This window comes from Taudactylus pleione, unplaced genomic scaffold (assembly GCF_031769625.1).
Source record: "Taudactylus pleione unplaced genomic scaffold, aTauple2 ptg000556l, whole genome shotgun sequence".
NCBI lineage: Eukaryota > Metazoa > Chordata > Amphibia > Anura > Myobatrachidae > Taudactylus > Taudactylus pleione.
The window spans coordinates 23,175,514-23,195,229 of NW_028284958.1; the positions used below are offsets into that span (position 1 = coordinate 23,175,514).

The window sequence follows — 19,716 nt, forward strand, 5'->3', positions numbered from 1 at the left end:
GGTTCTGTTGTCTCAACGTCCGGACCTGTTGTCTCAGGGTCCTTGTCTTTACCCAGACCTGTGTCATCTGTCTTTGACAGCGTGGCTGTTGAGACAGCCCTCTTAAGGTCCAGGGGTTTTTTCAGCTCTGTAGTTAACACCATGCTCAGAGCTCGGAAGCCTGCGTCTGCAAGAATTTACCACAGTGTGGCATACTTTCTTTGATCCTCAGGTCTTAAGGATATCCAGGGTTTTGGCTTTCCTACAGGCGGGCTTAGATCACTGTCTTTGCCTTGCTTCTCTGAAGGTGAAGGTTTCTGCCCTGTCAGTGTGGTTTCAGCGTAGGACTGCTACTCTTCCTGATGTCTGCACCTTTCTGCAAGGTGTACTTCGTATTCAGTCTCCCTTTGTTCCTCCAGTGGCTCCTTGGGATCTGGCTGTGGTCCTGAGGGCTCTCCAAGGACCACCATTTGAACCACTGGGCTCAGTGGATTTCAAATGGCTTACAGCTAAGACTGTGTTTCTTCTGGCCATTGCTTCGGACAGAAGGGTGTCAGAATTGGGGGCTCTCTCATGTCACCCTCCCTTTCTGATTTTCCATAGGGATAGGGCAGTGCTTCGCACTCGCCCTGGTTTCCTACCTAAGGTGGTATCTAGTTTCCACATTAATGAGGAAATTATAGTGCCGGCCTTGAATTCCCCAGATCTCTCGGTTGGTGAGGCCACCTTTTGGATGTGGTACGTGCTCTCAGGATTTATGTTGACCGTACCATTTCTTTACAGAAGTCAGACTCTTTGTTTGTCCTCTATGGTTTCGGGCATTCTGGGAGCTAAAGCTTTGACTGTTTGGTGCCTGGATCACTCCAACCACATACCCCAAGGTAGTTCCTGTGGACCCTATGGACCTCGAAGAAAGAGTTAACAAAGGTAAGTCTACCATATCTCTTAAAATTTATTTACTCATTTCAGAAACAACAGACCCCAAGAAAAAAAAAAATTCTCCTGGTATATGGCCAGATTTGATGTCGTAATAGTACATCATTTAGTCTAGAAGTAAATTTTTTGGCAAGGGCTAAGTCGCTTTGTGTGCTTTTCTGAACGGTCTATTTGTACTAAATGTACCTATTGAAGGGTGAAGACCTTTCTTAAACCTTGAAAATATTTATTTTCCACCTAAGGCTACTTTTTTCTTTTGGTCATTCATTTTCCTGACCATGATCTCACTTTCGTGAGTGGCCAGCCTTCCTGCACAGTGCCTCTAGCTACAGTATGTGTGGTGTCCTCAGTCACCTGCATAACTCTGTTCCCAAACGCTTACAATCTCCTGGAAATATCGTGTTCAGGGGATTGTATCAAATTTAACTTGTCCGATTAACAAATAAGCAGCCAGTACATGAAATACAAGTTGACTTGCTGATAATGGACCTGACTGAAAGTTGTATGCTATTTGCATCGCTGCGAAAAATGCTAATGCTGCAGGAGACTAAAGACGCCCACTGTCTGCATTGCAGATCCGAGTGCTGCATCTGTAGATGTCGGCATTGGATCACCTTCAGGCAGCCATCGGCCATCTGAGTAAGTCTAAGCTTACTGCTAATGGCCGCTGGAACTCCTCTGCGTCGGAAGACACAGACCCTTGCCTGTACACGCCAACAAAACTGGGGCGTGTTGAGTCATGTCATGCAATCTCGCAGACACTGATCGGCACATACTTAGTACAGATCCTGCGTATGCGCCAATAGGCCACCATCAGAATTTTACGCAAACCATCGAGTTTTCATATAAATTAGGCTCAGTATTCACAGATATGTTTATTTAAGGTATTGGCTCATTGAAATTGAATATATATTTCAGATTAAAGTTCTGATCATGGAGGCATATATTTTCCCACATACAGCAGATTTCTTGTCAGTAACCCCATCAAAGGTCACCTCAATCGGCATTTACGCATCTTGAAATGACTGATCACAGAGAACAATAGTTTGCACCCAGTGCAGCAAATGTAAATACAGTGTGGAAGTTCCACCACTATTACAACATTAACAAACATTATAAAAGTATTGAATGCTTACTGCCAATGTTAGCAGCTTCCCTTTTTTAACATTGTTTGCTCATGTTAGGTCGGTAATGTGTAGTCTGGAAGCAAATACATGCTTCAGAATTTTGCACCGTTATTTGAATGTGAGCAGGACAATGTGGCTGGGTTCACTCACCAGATACCCAAGCTTTGCTTGGGTATGCGGGCCACGCTTGGGTGCTTCTATTTAGCCAGAGTCTAGTGCCCCAAAATGTTCATCTCTGTGATGGAAGGAGGGGAGGAGCAATGCATCTGGTAAGAGAGAGGGTCTGACCCAGGGGGTACCACTCTGAACACCCTCAAGTGCCCCCTTGTGCCAAGTGCTGCCTACCCCCTGATGTAAAGGATGCCTTGAGGAGTGAGCACATCTTTAAACTAGAACTTTTGTAAACTAAACCTACCCTCTACATAGCACATGAGCTTCCAGTACAAACTCCCTTTCATATTTGTTCCCTTTGCAGCAAAGTTGTTTTATTCTTTATTTTATTCTTGATGTTGTTTTTATTATAACAATAGTTTTCACAGAAAACTTCAAAAGGACAGTGAGGCCATGGCTGCTCCATCTTACTATGGCTCCACTTTCCATATATATCTAACATGACAGTTTTTAGAGGAAGCTTGGCCAAAGCCTGATAGATGCTTCCAGATATTTAAAGTTTAATTTCTCTAAGGAGGCTTTGGACAAATGGGAAAGCCCACCGCGTGTGGACATTCCTATAAGCTCATTATCTAAATACACTATTATCACATTCCCAACGCAGCACTTCTAAAGGACAGTATGGATAGGAGATGTGAAAGTTTGCTAAAGTAAATTGTTGTGTCGGTAGGGGCCACTCTCCGCCCAGTGTTGGTCAGAACAACTGTCTGAGGATTATAATCAGGAGTTCCCAGAGCTGATCATTTACCTGTCTTGGATCAAGCCAGAGAATGCCTTAACGCATTTAGCGGACACTGTAATGCATGCAGCTCTCAGTCTAGAAAGTCAGCGTTAGCCATTACAACTAAGCACACACTTGGGTTAAAACATTGGGAAGCCTATGCTGAGTCTAGTAAGGGTCCAGCAACACTCCTGTTTGCTGGATCAATCCTGTTCGGAATAGGATCAAGGAAGGAAAAGTTCCTTATTACCAGTTAATTCGTTTAGAGTTTCTGTTCAGCATTTTCATTTGTTTTGGGTCTCTAATCAAACTAGGGAAACCAGACTACAGTTTTTTTCAGGTGAGCCAAGAAGAAGGCAAAGAATCTGCATGAGAGACTCTCCCCTCCTGGATTATTCTGGGGTGGTGGAGGATCATTTGCTGTTCTTTTGGGAGTAGTGGCTGGCTTCCACTGCAGATCACTGAGTGGTAGTTATTGTCAGGTGGGGGGGTACTTTCTTTACCTCTTGGGTCCCCCACCAAAGCGCTTCTTTGCAGCGCTAATTCCAAGTGATACGTTCAGCTGCCAGGCTATCCTAGGAGCTATTCAGTCACTACTTCTTCCCATGATCATTATCTCTATATACAATTTAAAAGGGCAATGATTTTAATAGCAAAACACCTAGTTTTTGTTTTGCTATTGCCTTTTTAAATTTCAGGCTTGAACAAGTTGCCGCTTAGTAAATAAACCCCTAAATGTTAGAACATGTCCTGAATGGAAAATTACTTTTTATATAGTGATTTGCTTGAAAAATGTCTTTAAAGGGCCAACAAATCTTAAATTCCACATTTTTATTGACTTCCAAATATTTATATAAACCAGAGTTTTAGAAATAAACCTATTTCAAATTTGTTTAAGATCATGGGAGGAACATTAGGGACAGTCAACCTTTTATGAAATGATGTTGAACAATAGCTTGTTCTCCATGCCACAAGGTCTCCATACAGAGCTTAGTAGACCACTTCTATTGTGCTCCATATTAGAGGCTTGGAGGGCTGAAAGTACACAGCTGCTTCTGGCTTCAGTTAACAGGGGGCTGGGGTAGAGAGGTAGGAACAATCCCCTGTCTCTGCTATCAGGAGGAACCAGACTTGATAGAGAGGGAGTTCTACAAAAATCTTACTCTTTAATCTGTACCCCAAAAATGTAAAAATATATATACTGTATATGTGTGTCTTATTTTTTTCCAATTTGTTTTGTTCCCAGAACTAAAGAATAAGCTTGATGGTGTTAATAATCCAGCGCCTAAGAAAGAAGCAGAGGTGAGCATACATGTTATGAACGATTTACAGGCTACTTAGGGAAAGCTAGCTGTTAGTGCTCAGCTGTGGCAGTGAAAGGGTCCCTGTTGTGACAAGGTCACCATAAAGCTGTTCCTCTCCTGGCTGCATGTTGTAGGTAATACTCAGGAGTAATATTGCAATTATTAAACATGGCAATTACACTGAGTGATGCACATTCCGATTGCACAATTCAGCTGCTGTGCCCGAAGGTGCATAAAATAAAAAAGGAAACCTAAATAAAAATTGATAGAAAGCCACGAAACAACAAGCGGGCCCGAGGGGACATAGTTTAATGTCGAGGTCTGTTGCTTGTAGACTGCTGAGGATTTACTCCTGAGGCTTGAAGGGTATCCAAACAGCTTCGATAAAATAATTTCCCAGTCATTCTGTTCTGCTCATGTATTATGTATGCCCAAGTCTCGCTACACACATGATGGATGTGGACACTTAATTTCTTTTAGGCATGCTTCATATGTATTGCTCCTAAACAGGTGACTAAGCCATTTAAATGTAGCACGGAGCCTGTTAACGCTGTCAGTGCTGTAAACCCAGCTGCTCTTATTCAGGCCACACAAGTTACAGCCAAAACAATCCAGTATTTACACTTTATTGCCAGGCTTAGTTGCCATTCATAGTCCGTGTGATTGTGTACTGCAGTGCATAATGACTGGGTCTAAGGTGGATGTCCTAAGTTGACTAGTATTATTCAGAGGCTTACACTGCTCATTACACCCTAGAAAGTAAAGAGTGACACTGCAGCAGTGGACAGCTCCATCCAGTCCTATATCACAGAGCGTGGGGATCTGGACTTTGCCGAGATGCTGTGGTGCAAGATGAGAAAAAGTAAGTCCTCTCACATACATCTAACGGCTTCAAGCTACAATAATTGTATCACAGTATATGTGTAATACACAAGTGAAGAAATATTTCAGAATTATTTTCTGAAGTGTTGTTAGATCATAGTATTTATTTGCCTTGACCACTTAACTGTGATTTTCTTAGTAGTGTAACACTTTTACAAGTCCATCAAACCAACCATTATGTGCACGAGTGTTCTTTGACTGATCTCCTATGCAATCTAAACATTCACACTGTGCAGTATACAGTGTTGCGCTATTACCTTACCACTTCAGCCCCGCAGAGTGCACTGATGACAGTAAAATATTCTCTCTGATTTGTGTTATGTAGGTGTCTCCTCTTATCAAGATGTCACAAACTGCTTCTCTCTTATCATACAGTCGCTGAGATACGGAGAGGTGCACCCTTGGGTAAGATCGCTGCAAAACTTTACATTTGTAACCTATATTCCTCTTTTATCCTATCTGGGGGACACTGCAGGCTGAGGAGTAGGCACTAAGTAGTTAAAACTGTTGGAACTAAAGAAAAACCCTCTAAGCCCTCCCACCTGCTGCAGCAACTCCATTTTTTATTTCATGCCTGCAAGAGAGGAACAAGGATTTGGAGCTAGGAGAATTCTTTTCCTTTTTTTAGTCTTTATTTTGTTCTTTAGGGTGCCTGAATCCCCTTTTGGGAACAGACATTGCAGAAGAGCGGGCATTATGACCGCACCAGCAGCCAACATCTGTCTCTCTAGCCGCAGTCTGCTTCTGGCGTCGGCAGAGGGTCACCAAAAACTGGCAGGTGCCCTAGGGCCGTATCTTTATCAAGACCCCCCCCAGTGTAGCTGCAACTGCATCGCCACTCCCTGTAGCCGCAGCTTTCATGATATGGCCTCCACAGTCTACGGAGGTAGCGCTGGGTGACTGGGCGGCAGGGCAGCTCATTCACCAAACTGGAGCCTGCTCCTCAGGATTCATTTCATGTTCCGGCCACCACAGCTTACAGAGGTAGCGCTCGGCGGCTGGGGAGTGGACAGTGCGGCTCTTTCAGCAGGCTCCGGTTACCACAGCCTCAGCCTCCAGAAACTTCCTGAACCCATTCGTGCTGTTTCTTTAACAGCAGCCACAGTAGCTCAGACAGCAGAGCAGCAGTTTTTGGCAGCAATGTGCTGGGTCCACAACCAGACATGTAGCTGTAACTAGTACTTTCCCCTGTGTATGCTCGCATCATCCAATAATGATTGTCCAGGCTGCATCAGTCCACTTTGTACAGAAAGGGCATTCTCAAAAAAAAAAATGGAGGACATTAGAATCGCTGATACCCTGCCTGCTGTAGCACCCTGGCTTTCCATGGCTATAAGGAGGGTGCCGTTTTAAAAGGGCCCCCACCACTGTCTACTGTGGGGTAGTGTTTGGGTGGTGGAAAGAGTTGAAGGGAACTGGAGCAGACCTCTGGGATACCAGCCATGCTTGGTAAGTTGTGTTAGTCGGCAGCAGGTCGGTATGTGATGGCCATAGCCTACCTTACGCTGTGCTGGGCTGTTCAGAGATCCCGTCGCTGATCTTATAATGTACCTGCTCTTGGGGACAGTTACCGATTAATTTTTGGGGGGACTGCTCAACTTATAGTACACAGCTGCCAGCACTCATTTATATGTGTGTGTATGTCTCTGTGTATATACAGTATATCATGTATTTATAATATACACATATATATTATATTTATATATATACATAAAAACAGGCCTGCATCACTTCTGCTATTCCGTGTGCTTATGTCTCTTTGGGTAACCTCTCCGGGTGCATTTTGCTCAGGCCGTGAGTACTACTTGGACATCGTGGCAGGGTGCGTCGTTTGTGCAGCTGTGCCGGACGGCTCCTTTGTCCTTCGGGACAGTCCTTTTTTTTTTTTTTTTTTTTCTCCTCCAGGTTCCTCACTTTGTGCCTACACTTTTCACACTTTGTGGCCCCTGATGCCAGTTTTGGGTGTCTGTTTTGTGCACGGCTTGCCCGGTGCGTGACACCCACCCCACTCTTGAGGCTTGCTTTGGGAAGTCCCACAGTGCAGTGTCCCCCATATAGGATGAAAAAGACCGTAGATCAAATAAGCTTTTTTCAAAATGATCTGAACCATTTACCATATGTTAGGAACACCTTTCACTATAGTACATTTGTACACCTTGCTAACAAAAGTTTGTACCATCCTGCTCTTTACTTCTGTTTAATTTGTCGGTTAATCTAGATCCATCGTGGGAGCAACAGTACCCTGAGCAAGTTAATTCAACAATCCTACCATGGAAACATGCAGAGCATCTCCCTTTCGGGCATTACTCCCATCCGCATGCTGCTAGAGATTGGTCTGGACAAGATGAAGAAAGATTATATGAACTGCTTTATAGGTTAGCACCAACCGCACCCTCACATTATCCATATTTCTAAAGCATATACAGATTTGATATTAGACATTAGTGTGTGGCTTTGTTATTCTAAATATAGCAAGATTTATTGTGTGTTCTGCCAAATCATAACTACTGGGAGACAATTTCAGCTATCATTACAATGTGTGTTTAGGTTTTTCCTGCAAGCATATTTGTAAAATACTGACATACATCTTTTACTGTATATATTTTCAGGGGGTGTTAGTGATTACATTCTTTGCCAACAGGAAACTTTAGATGTTCTATGAACAGTATTTTGGGAGCAGATGTTTGCTTAATTTAATGGAGTCTTTGTTTCCACAGGTCGTGAACTTGCGACTTTTAATTACCTGGTAAGTTGGGAGCAAATATTGTATCACAGAAAATGGTAGAATATGTGCTTGTGCCTTCTCCAGCACACTCCAACCTATATTCCCAAGAAAGTATTTACCGTATATACTCGAGTATAAGTCGACCCGAATATAAGCCGTGGTACCTACTTTCACCACAGAAAACTGGGAAAACTTATTGACTCGAGTATAAGCCTAGGGTGGGAAATGGCAGCAGCTGGTTGTGCCCCCAGTAGTAATTCCCCCTGGTTGTGCCCCCAGTAGTAATTCCCCCTGGTTGTGCCCCCAGTAGTAATTCCCCCTGGTTGTGCCCCCAGTAGTAATTCCCCCTGGTTGTGCCCCCAGTAGTAATTCCCCCTGGTTGTGCCCCCAGTAGTAATTCCCCCTGGTTGTGCCCCCAGTAGTAATTCCCCCTGGTTGTGCCCCCAGTAGTAATTCCCCCTGGTTGTGCCCCCAGTAGTAATTCTTCCTGGTTGTGCCCCCAGTAGTAATTCTTCCTGGTTGTGCCCCCAGTAGTAATTCTTCCTGGTTGTGCCCCCAGTAGTAATTCTTCCTGGTTGTGCCCCCAGTAGTAATTCTTCCTGGTTGTGCCCCCAGTAGTAATTCTTCCTGGTTGTGCCCCCAGTAGTAATTCCCCCTGGTTGTGCCCCCAGTAGTAATTCCCCCTGGTTGTGCCCCCAGTAGTAATTCCCCCTGGTTGTGCCCCCAGTAGTAATCCCTCCTGGTAGTGCCCCCAGTGGTAATACCCCCTTTCAGTGCCTCCAGTAGTAATCCCCCCCTGGTAGTGCCCCCAGTGGTAATACCCCCTTTCAGTGCCTCCAGTAGTAATCCCCCCCCCCCCCTTTTAGTGCCCCCTGTATTAATCCCCCCCTGGTAGTGCCCCCTGTATTAATCCCCCCCCTGGTAGTTCCTCCTGTAGTAATCCCCCCCCTGGTAGTTCCCCCAGTGGTAATAACCCCTTTTAGTGCCCCATGTAGTAATCCCCCCCTGGTAGTACCCCCAGTGGTAATCCCCCCTTTTAGTGCCCCCTGTAGTAATCCCCCCCCCCTGGTAGTTCCCCCAGTGGTAATAACCCCTTTTAGTGCCCCCTGTAGTCCCCCCCCCCCAGTAGAGAGAGACATACGGTAATAAGAATAAAAGTAAAAAAAAAAATCACCTGAAACTCCCACTCCTGGTCCCGCCGCTATCAGCTCCTCCGGCCGCTTTGTATGGGAGAGACGTCATTACTCATAACGTCCCTCCCATTACCCACTGCGGGAGCCGGAAGATGGCTCCCGCAGTGGGAGCAGCAGCAGCCGCTGAGAGTCTGACAGACTCTCAGCGGCTGCTGATTACAGCAAACACGCAGCTGCCAGCTCCGGCGGCTGTGTGTTTGGCAGTGTGTAGCGCTGACCGAACTCCGTCCGGTCAGCGCTACACTTCACTCGAGTATAAGCCGAGGGGGTACTTTTTCAGCACAAAAAATGTGCTGAAAAACTCGGCTTATACTTGAGTATATACGGTACCTCTATTGATAGTACAGTCTCATCAATTGTCTGGGGTGAAGATGGGCATGTGTTGCCCTTTGAGTTTTGACTAAATCTAAGCCCTCTGGGGATTGGCCCTCCCTAATCTCCATTTATATTACATGACCACTTAGCTTCCACATCTCACGGGCTGGGTGTCGTCCCGAGAGGATTCCACTTTGATGGGCTTTCTGGCCGGGCAGGTTGGCTCCTCTCTTACTCTTACAGGTTTTGCTCTCTAGAAGGTCTCTCCTCTGGGTTGGCTTCCTGACTATGTCAGGCCCTATTGGTTTTGCACCCCTGTGGTTTAATCAGTCCTACACAGAGCTGAGCATGCTTATTTCTGACAATATTTGAGTTTTATATGGCGTCTCCTCCTGTAGGGCAGATTTATTCTGAGAGTATTTTTAAATCGTAAAAAAGAGGGAGGGGAACAGAGGGGAAAATTGTCGCACAGGTCATATCTAAGTCAAAAATTATTAAAGAAATAGAAAAACGATATCAGTCCGCTTATCACTTGATATAAAGCAATTGCTGGATGATTATCTTGATAGCGGTGGTGCTCACTAGAGTACAGTATTATGGTTTTAGGATAAAGAAAAAAAGAAAGAAACTCTGTGATGTGAGCACTCTCATATTGTTGTTAATAATTAGATGTTAAGTAAATTTAACTTTTATTACATAATTTTAAAATAAATTCCCTCACAATCAGGCAAAATAAATATAATATATACAAGACACACTTCTCCCATAAATAAATACACAATACTCTCTGATTTAAACAAGGATATAAATAAGTAGGCAGAGGTTATCTAACCATATGTAATAAATAACAATTGTATGTTACTCAAGAAAAATAATAATAATAATGATCAAGGTACATCTAACAAGTATCCTTAATAAGAGTAGTACATGTTATTATTAGAAGGTATGCGTACCCTGTTCTATACACACAAGGCGAGATATTAGAACTGATACAATTGCACATAAAGCCTACATAGCTAATAATCGTTTGTCCCCATGATCAAGAATAATTATAGTCAAAAAGTGTTAGGTAAGGATGGTCAGGGCAGAGAAACTGCTAGATTGGATTCTGCTGCTCCCCACCTATGCATATAGGCTATCTATGAGGAGTGAGAGATCTCTTAAAAAGCAGGTTGCCCTTAGAAAATCAGCAGTTAATAGAGAGATACACAGACAGTATTAAATTTGTGGTTTGTCAGATAACTTCTGGTCTTTACATATTCATTATAAACCAATTTCTATTTAGATATTGCTAAAATGGTGATACAATTCAGTCATGCCCATTATCTAATCTGATACCTAGTTGTAAAAAGGAGGCAGAGTAGATAAGACACAGTCTATCCTAGCAATACTAGTGGGAATATTGTAACTATCTGTTCATACAGTGTTACTGGCCTGATGGCGTTCTATTCCACTTCATGTCTCCTCAGAGATACATTCATTATGTATCAATTCTTAGGTATAAGTAGTACTGTTGTGTCAAAAAGAAGGTATTAATACTATTGTGTGTGTGTTGTGTGTGTACAGCTGGAAAAACCACTGTCAGATTAGTACCCTTCACTCTATACACATACACCTGTAGATAATAGCTGATACAATTTTCTCTTTGAAGATATATGTAAATCAAATCACCATTGTTAGAACAAATGGTAAAAGTACATGATATTCATATTAAGTGCACAAGACACCTTAATAACTATGGTTAATCCTCAACATAGATAATTCTTTAAGTTAAACTGATGAAAAACAGCAATGTGACTTTAATAGAGTATAGCAGTTTTCATAAATAAGTAGTTGATTCGTTCAAAATAATAAGTAGTCAACAAAAATTCATTGCATGTCTGTTATGACAAACTTTAGGCTGCTATTATATGAAAACATTTAGAAATAGAATTATCAAATACTAGCCAATATAGACAAATTCTCATATCTGATGCATTTCATTTAGGTAAATGACCGCAAAGTCCATATACATAAATCGTGCAAACTATGAAAACCGCTTACATCCAAAGCCTGCCTTTAATAGCATACATAGACCCTGCATATTACTGGGTAATTAGCCATGCGACAGGCAAAAAAAACGGAAATCCTGACCACCTTAAATCTATTACTGGCGGTGATAGCCGATATTCATGATAAAATGTGTATCAATAATTAAAAGATGGGGATACAAACTGTATGTAGGGGTTTCCCGTGCTGCGCAGCCACAGGAACCCTTGCTGTCGAAAGTCCGATGCGCGTTTCGCCGCTCGTGGCTTGGTCATGGAGAGAGACCACCGCGGGGTGGCTGGGACGCCCGCATCCCCACTAGACCACCAGGGCATTTGAAGGCAGCAGGGGGTCTGCAGCGCTGGCGCCATAATGGCATTATAGTGAGTGCCAGCGGGAAGGCTACCATTGCCCTGGGCGATCTATGTCAGCAGGGGGAGGTAGGCTCTCCCCCTTAGCCCCTCCCCCGGCCCTAGGTGTGTTCCCAAACAGAGGCTTCCCACCACAGGGCTTTCTCCTCCTCTCTCCTCCTTCAGAGATGCCGAGCAGAGGTTTGGCTCCTATCTACTCTATACCTCTCCTCAGGTCAGGTTATACAGTCCTAGCTCCTTTCAGCCGACTGGGGTTGGATTGTTGAGCATTATCTGTCTATTATACTGCATTGAATGTGACTGTGTGCTTGTTCTTATTTTTCACACTATTGTCTCTCTCTATTTTTCATTGCTATAGCTGTGAAAGGGGTTAACTCCCCCTGTGCCCGACTCATTGTTAAATTTGTGTGGCCCCTACATTCAGTGCACTGTTCCCTATTGCGCACCCCTAGATCACATCAGAGTTGACTCTGATGTGATCAAGCCCCGCCCCCCGGCGAGACGTACGTCATCCACGAGGTTACGTGCTGATGGCTAGGCACCTTCCTGATATGCAGCGTGGAAGGAGATTCCTGCTGCCTAGTGCTGGGTACACACTATACAGATATATCTGCAGATCATGGTTGTTCATACACACTGAACGGCTATCATCTGCTTCTGCCCGCGGGTCGGGGGCGTTTCCCGCCCGCCTCCCCGAGGCTGCCGCTGTATGTGTACAGGTGGTCTGCAGAACGCCCGTACACATTTGCCGATGGACAGATATGTCTGCAGACATATCTGTCCATTGGCTGTGCAGCACAGCCCAATGCGATATCGTTCAGACATGTCGCAGGTACACACTGGCTGACGGACAGCAGATATATTGGCCGATCAATTGATCTGCTAATATATCTTTGTGTGTACCCAGCTTTAGGGGTCTATTTACTAAGCAGTGTTAGGAGACAGAGTGAAAAGTGTTAATGTGCCAGCCAATCAGCTCCCAATAGTCAGTGATGGCAGTTAGGAGCTGATTGGCTGGCACCTTATCACTTTTCACTCTGTCTCCTAACACTGCTTAGTAACTAGACCCCTTAACCACAGGCACTTGCCTCTCATACACACAGATGCTGCACTGAGCAGCAGCCCTAGGAATCTGCACTGATAACAGCCCAGCAGCAAGCTAAACAATATACAGTCAGGTGCATAAATATTGGGACATTGACAGAATTGTCATATTTTGGCCTCTATTCACCACCAAAAAAGTGGGAGGCACATATAGAAACCGTTGTAATTCCTACACCGTTCACCTGATTTGGATGTAATTACCCTCAAATTAAATCTGAAAGTCTGCAGTTAAAGCACATCTTGTTCGTTTCATTTCAAAGCCATTGTGGTGGTGAATAGAGGCCAAAATATGAAAATTCTGTCAATGTCCCAATATTTATGCACCTGACTGTATCTCAGCCTGTCTATTTACTTTCTGCACTACCTTCAGCACTCTCTCATCAGAGCTTTGCCCAACACTACCCTGCAATGTACTGCACAACAGGGGGGACTGTGGCAATGGAGCACTGAGAGCAGAAGTGATCCTCCTCTTTCCTTAAGTCCCACCAGTCTTGCCCTGTTCTCTCGTCCGCTGACTACATGACGTTGAGACAGCAGAAACAGGGTAAATAGCTACTGGGTACATAGAGAAATTCAATCTAATCTGTTTATTAGTATTTGAATATATGACTTATTAAACTACCCTATGAATGCATAAGGAATGGAAAGTTATCTGCTGTCTGTATATAACTTTTAGAGGCTATTAAGCCCTTGTTTGAGAGGAGGGATTAATTGCATTTATTATATGGAACATTACCAATGCACTATTGCATATGACACTTCCTTTGATATACATATGCATGCAATAACAATTTATGTAAATTGTGCAAATGTACACAGCAACAATATGTAAAATTTTTGGGTTGAAGCATTCTGATCAGAGAGGAGACATATACTGTATGCTATATATCCCGGCTGGGTAACTTTTCAACCAATGATTATCTGGATGTTAATGATAGCTGGTATTAGATGTTGGAAGGTTACCATTTCACTATCCAGACAAATTTACAGTGCAGTTACTTGTGGATATAATTATTGAATAGGCTGGCTCAATTGTATGTGCAGAGTGATACTGTGTGTTTTTATAAATACATTGCTTCAAATGTGCAATGATTATTAGTAATGATTTAATAATTCGCTAATCACATGATGGGATTTTTATTGATATCTGCTGCGAATTATTGATTTGTCACAGCAGGTTACTGCGTTCATATAGGAGATCGTTCTTATATGGATTTCAATTTTATGTTTGCATGTTGAATGTCCAACCATTTTTTTAAAGGTATATTATTAAAGGTTATATCTTAATATTTAAAATAATTCCAATTAAGAAGTGCTCCCAAATTCCTTCGAATTCGCTTGAGGAAATACTAGCGGAGGCTTGGACGGCACCTAACAGGCGTTTTAGGTCTTCAAGCGCATTGCGTCCTTTTACCAGCTCCCTCCCGAGGAGCGTAGCATATGGGAGTCTCCTCTTTCTGTGGACACGCACATTGCCCGTCTCCTCGAGTTCTACCTTTCCTATTTCCAATACGGCTTCTCTCAAGGATACGACGGACAGGAAGTTGGAAAATTTCCTTAAAGGAATTTATTCTCTATTGCACTTCTGGCCATGGCATCTGAATGGGTTGCCAAGGCGATTGGCGCTTGGGCTCATTCACTGGAGGAGGGCGTTGCGTCGGACAACCAGCTATTGCCTCTGGTGGCGCATATCTAGCTGGCGGCTTCCTATCTGGATTAAGCGGCTATTGACACTGGTATCTTAACTACCAAGGTGTCAGCATCTTCTGTGTTGGCCAGAAGGGCCCTCTGGCTGCGCTCCTGGTGCGCTGACTCTTATGAAGGCCCCTCCTTATTCCGGTGTTGTTCTGTTTGGGCCAGAATTGGATAAAATAGTGGCCACGGTGGCGGCTTCCAAGACAGCGTTTCTACCTTCAGCAGCAGCCCCTTGATCTCAGGTGTCCTCCTTTTGCTCCTTTTGCCCACAAGGAAAGGCCAAGGGGCAGTCCTTTTCAAGTTCCCAGAATTCTTCCGCTAAGACCTCCAAGCCCAGAAGCAAGCAGTCCTGGATTACCAAACGTCCGGCTGCCAAACCAGCCCTCAAGTCTACCGATTGACTGGGCGGGCCTATCCCTTGGGGACCCCAGTGTGGGAGCCCGGCTTTTGCTTTTCTCCGAAGTCTGACACCTGGGTTCGCGGTGTAGTCTCGCAGAGCTACACTCTTGACTTTCAGGAGGCGTCCACCGGCACGTTTTTTTTTTACCACAGGTCTTCCGGGATATTTGGGAAAAGCAAAAGTGCTGCGGGAATCAATTTGCTCTCTACTAACCTCCAGGGTAATAGTTCCTGTCCCTCAGGATCAAAGTGGCTCTGGCTTCTACGCCAATCTCTTCTTGGTTCAGAAGCCGAGCAGCTCCTTCCGCCCAGTTCTCATCCTCAAATTCCTCAACAAGTATTTGCAGGTCCCCAAGTTTTGTATGGAGTCTTTGCGCTCCATCATTTTGGCCTTGGAACCGGGGGATTTCATGGCTTCTTTGGATATCCAGGATGCTTATTTTCATGTGCCTATCTGACTCAGTCACCAGCATTTCCTCTGGTTTGCAGTCAAGGAGGAGCACTACCAGTTTCAGTCTTTGCCCTTTGGTCTTTCCACGGCTCCTTGTGTGTTCACGAAAGTCGTGGCAGCTCACTTGCGGCGCAAGGGTATCAGAATTTTCCCTTACCTGGACGATCTTCTTATCCTAGCCAGATCTCCAGATATGCTCAGGGAGCACCTTCGCCTCACAATAGATCTTCTGCATTTGCATGGGTGGGTCATCAATTGGAAGAAGTCCTGCCTGACTCCGGCCCAGGAGATGCTCCACCTGGGGGCTCTGTTGGACTCACGGGTACAAAGAGTGTTTCTCCCAGTGGACAAGATTCGGGATCTACAGGACAGTATTCGAGGGTTCTTACTACACCGCCGAGTGTCAATTCACACCTGCATGCAGATCCTGGGATCTCTGGTCTCCACCTTCGACATGGTGGAGTACAAGCAGTTTCACACCTGGCCTCTTCAGGCGGAGATTCTGACTCGTTGGAACGGATCCCATCTCCAGATCAAGCTGCAGACAATTGTCCTGTCTCGGGAAGTTCGTCTCTCCCTTGCGTGGTGGCTCCAAATCTCCCACTTGGACAAGGGTCGTCCTGCTGGATTCTGGTCTGGGTCCTTCTTACCATGAATGCCAGTCTTCGTGGGTGGGGAGCTGTGACCTGCCAGCAGTCCTCCTAGGGTCGATGGACAGCTCAGGAGAGCAGTCTTCGATCAGTGTCCTGGAACTTTGAGCTGTCTTCAGAGCTCTCGTTCAGGCTCAGCAATTCCTTCAGCATCGCCCAGTCCAAGTACAGTCAGACAACGCGACTTATAATGACTGCTTTGTTTCTTTTATTGTCATTTTCTCTTTTATTTCTATTGCTTTTGTTACTATTGTATAACTACAAGCTTTTCCGTAAAATTCACATGATTTAATGAAAAAAAAAAATGATGTGCTTGTGTTAACTTTGAACAGAGCATCTCTTATACGTCATTATCTGTTTAATAACAGGAGCGATGATAATGCTTCTTTAGATGCAGATAGGATATAGATAATTTATTGGTTCTGTGGAACTTCAGATATCAGAAATATTGGTTATAACGGTTGCCAGCCGTTTTAGTTATCGTTTCTTCTGAACAAAATTCAATTTTCGATCCTTCTCTTTATACCATTACTGTGACATTGGTAATATGCCATTGAATGCTCATGTCCTTCATGGTATGATATTACACTGAATAGTCCATGTATGTTACTATAGCAACAGTACACTGATGCAGTACAGTAAGTGTATAGTAGTAGCTTGAAATGGTATACCCCAATATTTTGCACCCCTTCTCCTTTTATATACCATTTATTTTTGTAGAAGGTTTCAAACCACAGAACAGGTTATAATACACCAGAGTATATTTGTCTCTGGTATCAAGAGCATCTGCCAATGAGTTGAATCGAAATAATGATTTTACCAACATGCAGGGGATATTGTATATCGGGGACAGATCTGTACAACTTGGCACTAAAATGTATCCTGTTCTGTCTCTGTCTCAGGATTACTTCATCAGCACATCGGTGGATCTGCAGGAGCAAGTGCACCGTATCAAGAAGCTGCACCACATGCTGGAGGTGGTTGTAAACTGCAATGCTTTCCTCAGCCTGGAGCACGAGAACCTCTTCCCCCTCACACAGTAAGCCCATCGCCAAAAGGGGGCTATCAATGTGTAATTACTTGTAGTCTGCCACAACTGAAGTGGCAATAAGTGCTATTCCCTCCATCTCTAACAGTACATCTCTAACAGAGTAGCTGTCTGTAATTAAATATGTCCCCACCTACACCACTAATGAGGAGACATCTTTCTTTCTCCAATTGTCACTTGTAACTGAGAGAGACAGATTGCCTGTATGAACAGGATGCAGGTAAAAGAAACGGTAATTGCTGTATGTACAGGGCATATATCATTAGCCACAGCTCCACTAAACAGGTAGCTTACCCTTTAACACTCAGATAGGTGGGTAACACCACCTTCAGGTGGCATTATCCAATAGAAACCTATGGATTTCTCACTGGGACACTTACCCTGAAAGGGATCTGATCAGATCCCGCCCGTGACCTTCTGCGCATGCGCCTTAAGGATGCCAGAGGGACGTCTGGTTGTTAAACCCGGAAGTCCCTCTGTCCGGGGGCATCGCAAAGGGCATCTCTATCGGGAGAGTTTGTCCTTTGATGTAAAACGCATTTCTAGGTACAGGTGGATGTAACGCATCGCGGATGCACTGCTTAGTACAGCCCTCCCACAAACATATGTTGATTTAATTACATTTTCTAATCCGGCACTGAAGGCTCATCTCTTTCTTCCTGGCCAGAATCTGTTTAAAGTACTACAAAGAGAACCCGTGGAATGAGCAGCATGTGTTCCACCTCCTGATACGGCCCAGTGTGATCAGCAGCTTCTATCAGAAGTGAGTCCTGGTGTTTTGTAATGTGGTGGTGATGTATTTTTATTTGTCCTTTCTTATATTCTGCCTGTGTGTGTGTGTGGAGATGCTTTTCATTGTCAAATGTTTTTATATAAATATAACCTTGTCATAGTGACTATATGCAACAAATGGTAGTATTCACTTGATTACTATTAGAGGTTTCCTTTTCGGTTGAATATTCTGGTTATAGAAGACTATTATTTTGGAGACCAGTCATTCGCTGGGTCACTAGCTATGTGCAGGTTGTTTTACCCCCTCTCTTTTACAACTCATTCCCATCTTCCTCCCCTCTCTCCCTATTGTGCAAGAGTTGTACTTTTGTTTATTATTTGTTTCTCCCACCTTGTCCCCCACTCCTCTCTGTCCCGGGACCACTCCTCTCTGCTCTGCCACCTTGTCCCCTGTCTCTCCTGGGACGACTCCTCTCTGGGCTACCACCTTGTACTTTCTCCTCTCTCTCCTGTGTCTACTACTTTCCTACCTGCCACCTTGTCTCCCCTCTGTCTCCTGGGACCCCTACTCTCTGCCCTGCAACCTTATTTTCTCTCCTTTCCTTTGACCCTCCTCCTCTCTTCACTGCAACCTTGCTTTCTCTTCTGGGACCCCACATCTCTGCCTTGGCACCTTGTCCTCTTACTTTTCTTTCCTGGGCACCCTCCTCTGTGCCCTTCTTCTGCCCCATGCAGTCACTGAGAGCTGTGAGAAGGGCAGGACCTCCTCTCAGCTTTAGTGTCCAACTGCTATACTGACATTCAGTATGTTATATAATAGATCTTCAACAGTTATGAAGCCTGCTCTGTCTCTACATAATGTATACTGAATGCTGATGCTTGATAAAAATGTTTCTCTGTAATGCTGAAATATATTTATACAATAAAAGGAAACATTCTGAGTTATATCCTGGTTTCTTCTTCCAGTGCATACCCACAGACATGGAGAGTGGAGATCCAAAGTGGACATGGGCTGAAGGAAGTTAAAACTATATGGCAGCTGAGCCCCAGACCTCCGGTAGACCATATAACTTTTGATGTGCCAGGTATGGAAACCAACCTGTTGGATAAGCCATGATTGCCTCTTACCAGATAGAGCTACAGGACAGGAGGATCAGCATAGCCAAGGAAAATCAAAAGATGCACAAATGAAATACTGCTAAGTTGTGGACTGAGACTTAATTCAGCTTCCCAGTGCTGCAAGACTCTGTGATATCACTAGGTCCTAGCAAATTCATAGGCTGCATTCACATGAAAAAGTGTTAATTGATTTGAAAATGTTTTCAGTAAAGTTGCAGCAGTAATGATAATATTGTGTTACCCGTAGATGAACAGGATGACATGACAATGAGTGGGGAGAATGAGGAGATCCGTTATTACCAGGCACAGGTCAGCAGCAGTCATGTGCACTTCTACTGATCACTGAAACTCAGGTACTTACAGTACAAGTTGTGGGTCTGTCTTCTTGAGAATGGTTTACTTACGAGAAGTTATGTGACAGATTTTGGGATGTTCAGCAGTTTTTATAGGTCCATTAAATGTAAAATACTTGTTCATCCAATTTAAAATTGCATCTTGCATGTTTACAGAATAAATGACAAAAAAGTTCATCTATTAGCTAGTGGTAACCATTATTTCTGGCATTGTTCTTCAGTAAGGTTGCTGACATGAAATGTCACATGTCTAGTAAGACCACTTTCATATGATCAAAGTCTTTTCTCAAATATGTACTAAGAAATCTTCTGAAACCTTTTGTGTGTATGGTGGATAGTGCCAGGCCTGCCGACATCAGTGTGTGCCCGGGCAAGGCCAACACACACAGTGTGCATGCCTGTGGTTAAGCGGT

General features: G+C 44.1%; 1 protein-coding gene across 2 annotated transcripts in view; it reads left to right on the plus strand.

Moving 5' to 3' along the window:
* Positions 1-19,716, plus strand: part of ZWILCH (zwilch kinetochore protein) — a 74,489-nt gene that overhangs the window by 50,240 nt on the left and 4,533 nt on the right. For both annotated transcript variants that reach the window (XM_088452762.1, XM_088452763.1), the window contains exons 10-18: positions 4,181-4,236; positions 4,995-5,100; positions 5,446-5,525; positions 7,339-7,495; positions 7,838-7,866; positions 16,954-17,090; positions 17,767-17,862; positions 18,798-18,916; positions 19,198-19,303. In XM_088452762.1, the coding sequence (XP_088308888.1) occupies positions 4,181-4,236; positions 4,995-5,100; positions 5,446-5,525; positions 7,339-7,495; positions 7,838-7,866; positions 16,954-17,090; positions 17,767-17,862; positions 18,798-18,916; positions 19,198-19,289 (872 nt within the window). In that variant the 3' untranslated portion in view covers positions 19,290-19,303. The remainder of the gene's footprint in view (positions 1-4,180; positions 4,237-4,994; positions 5,101-5,445; positions 5,526-7,338; positions 7,496-7,837; positions 7,867-16,953; positions 17,091-17,766; positions 17,863-18,797; positions 18,917-19,197; positions 19,304-19,716) is intronic.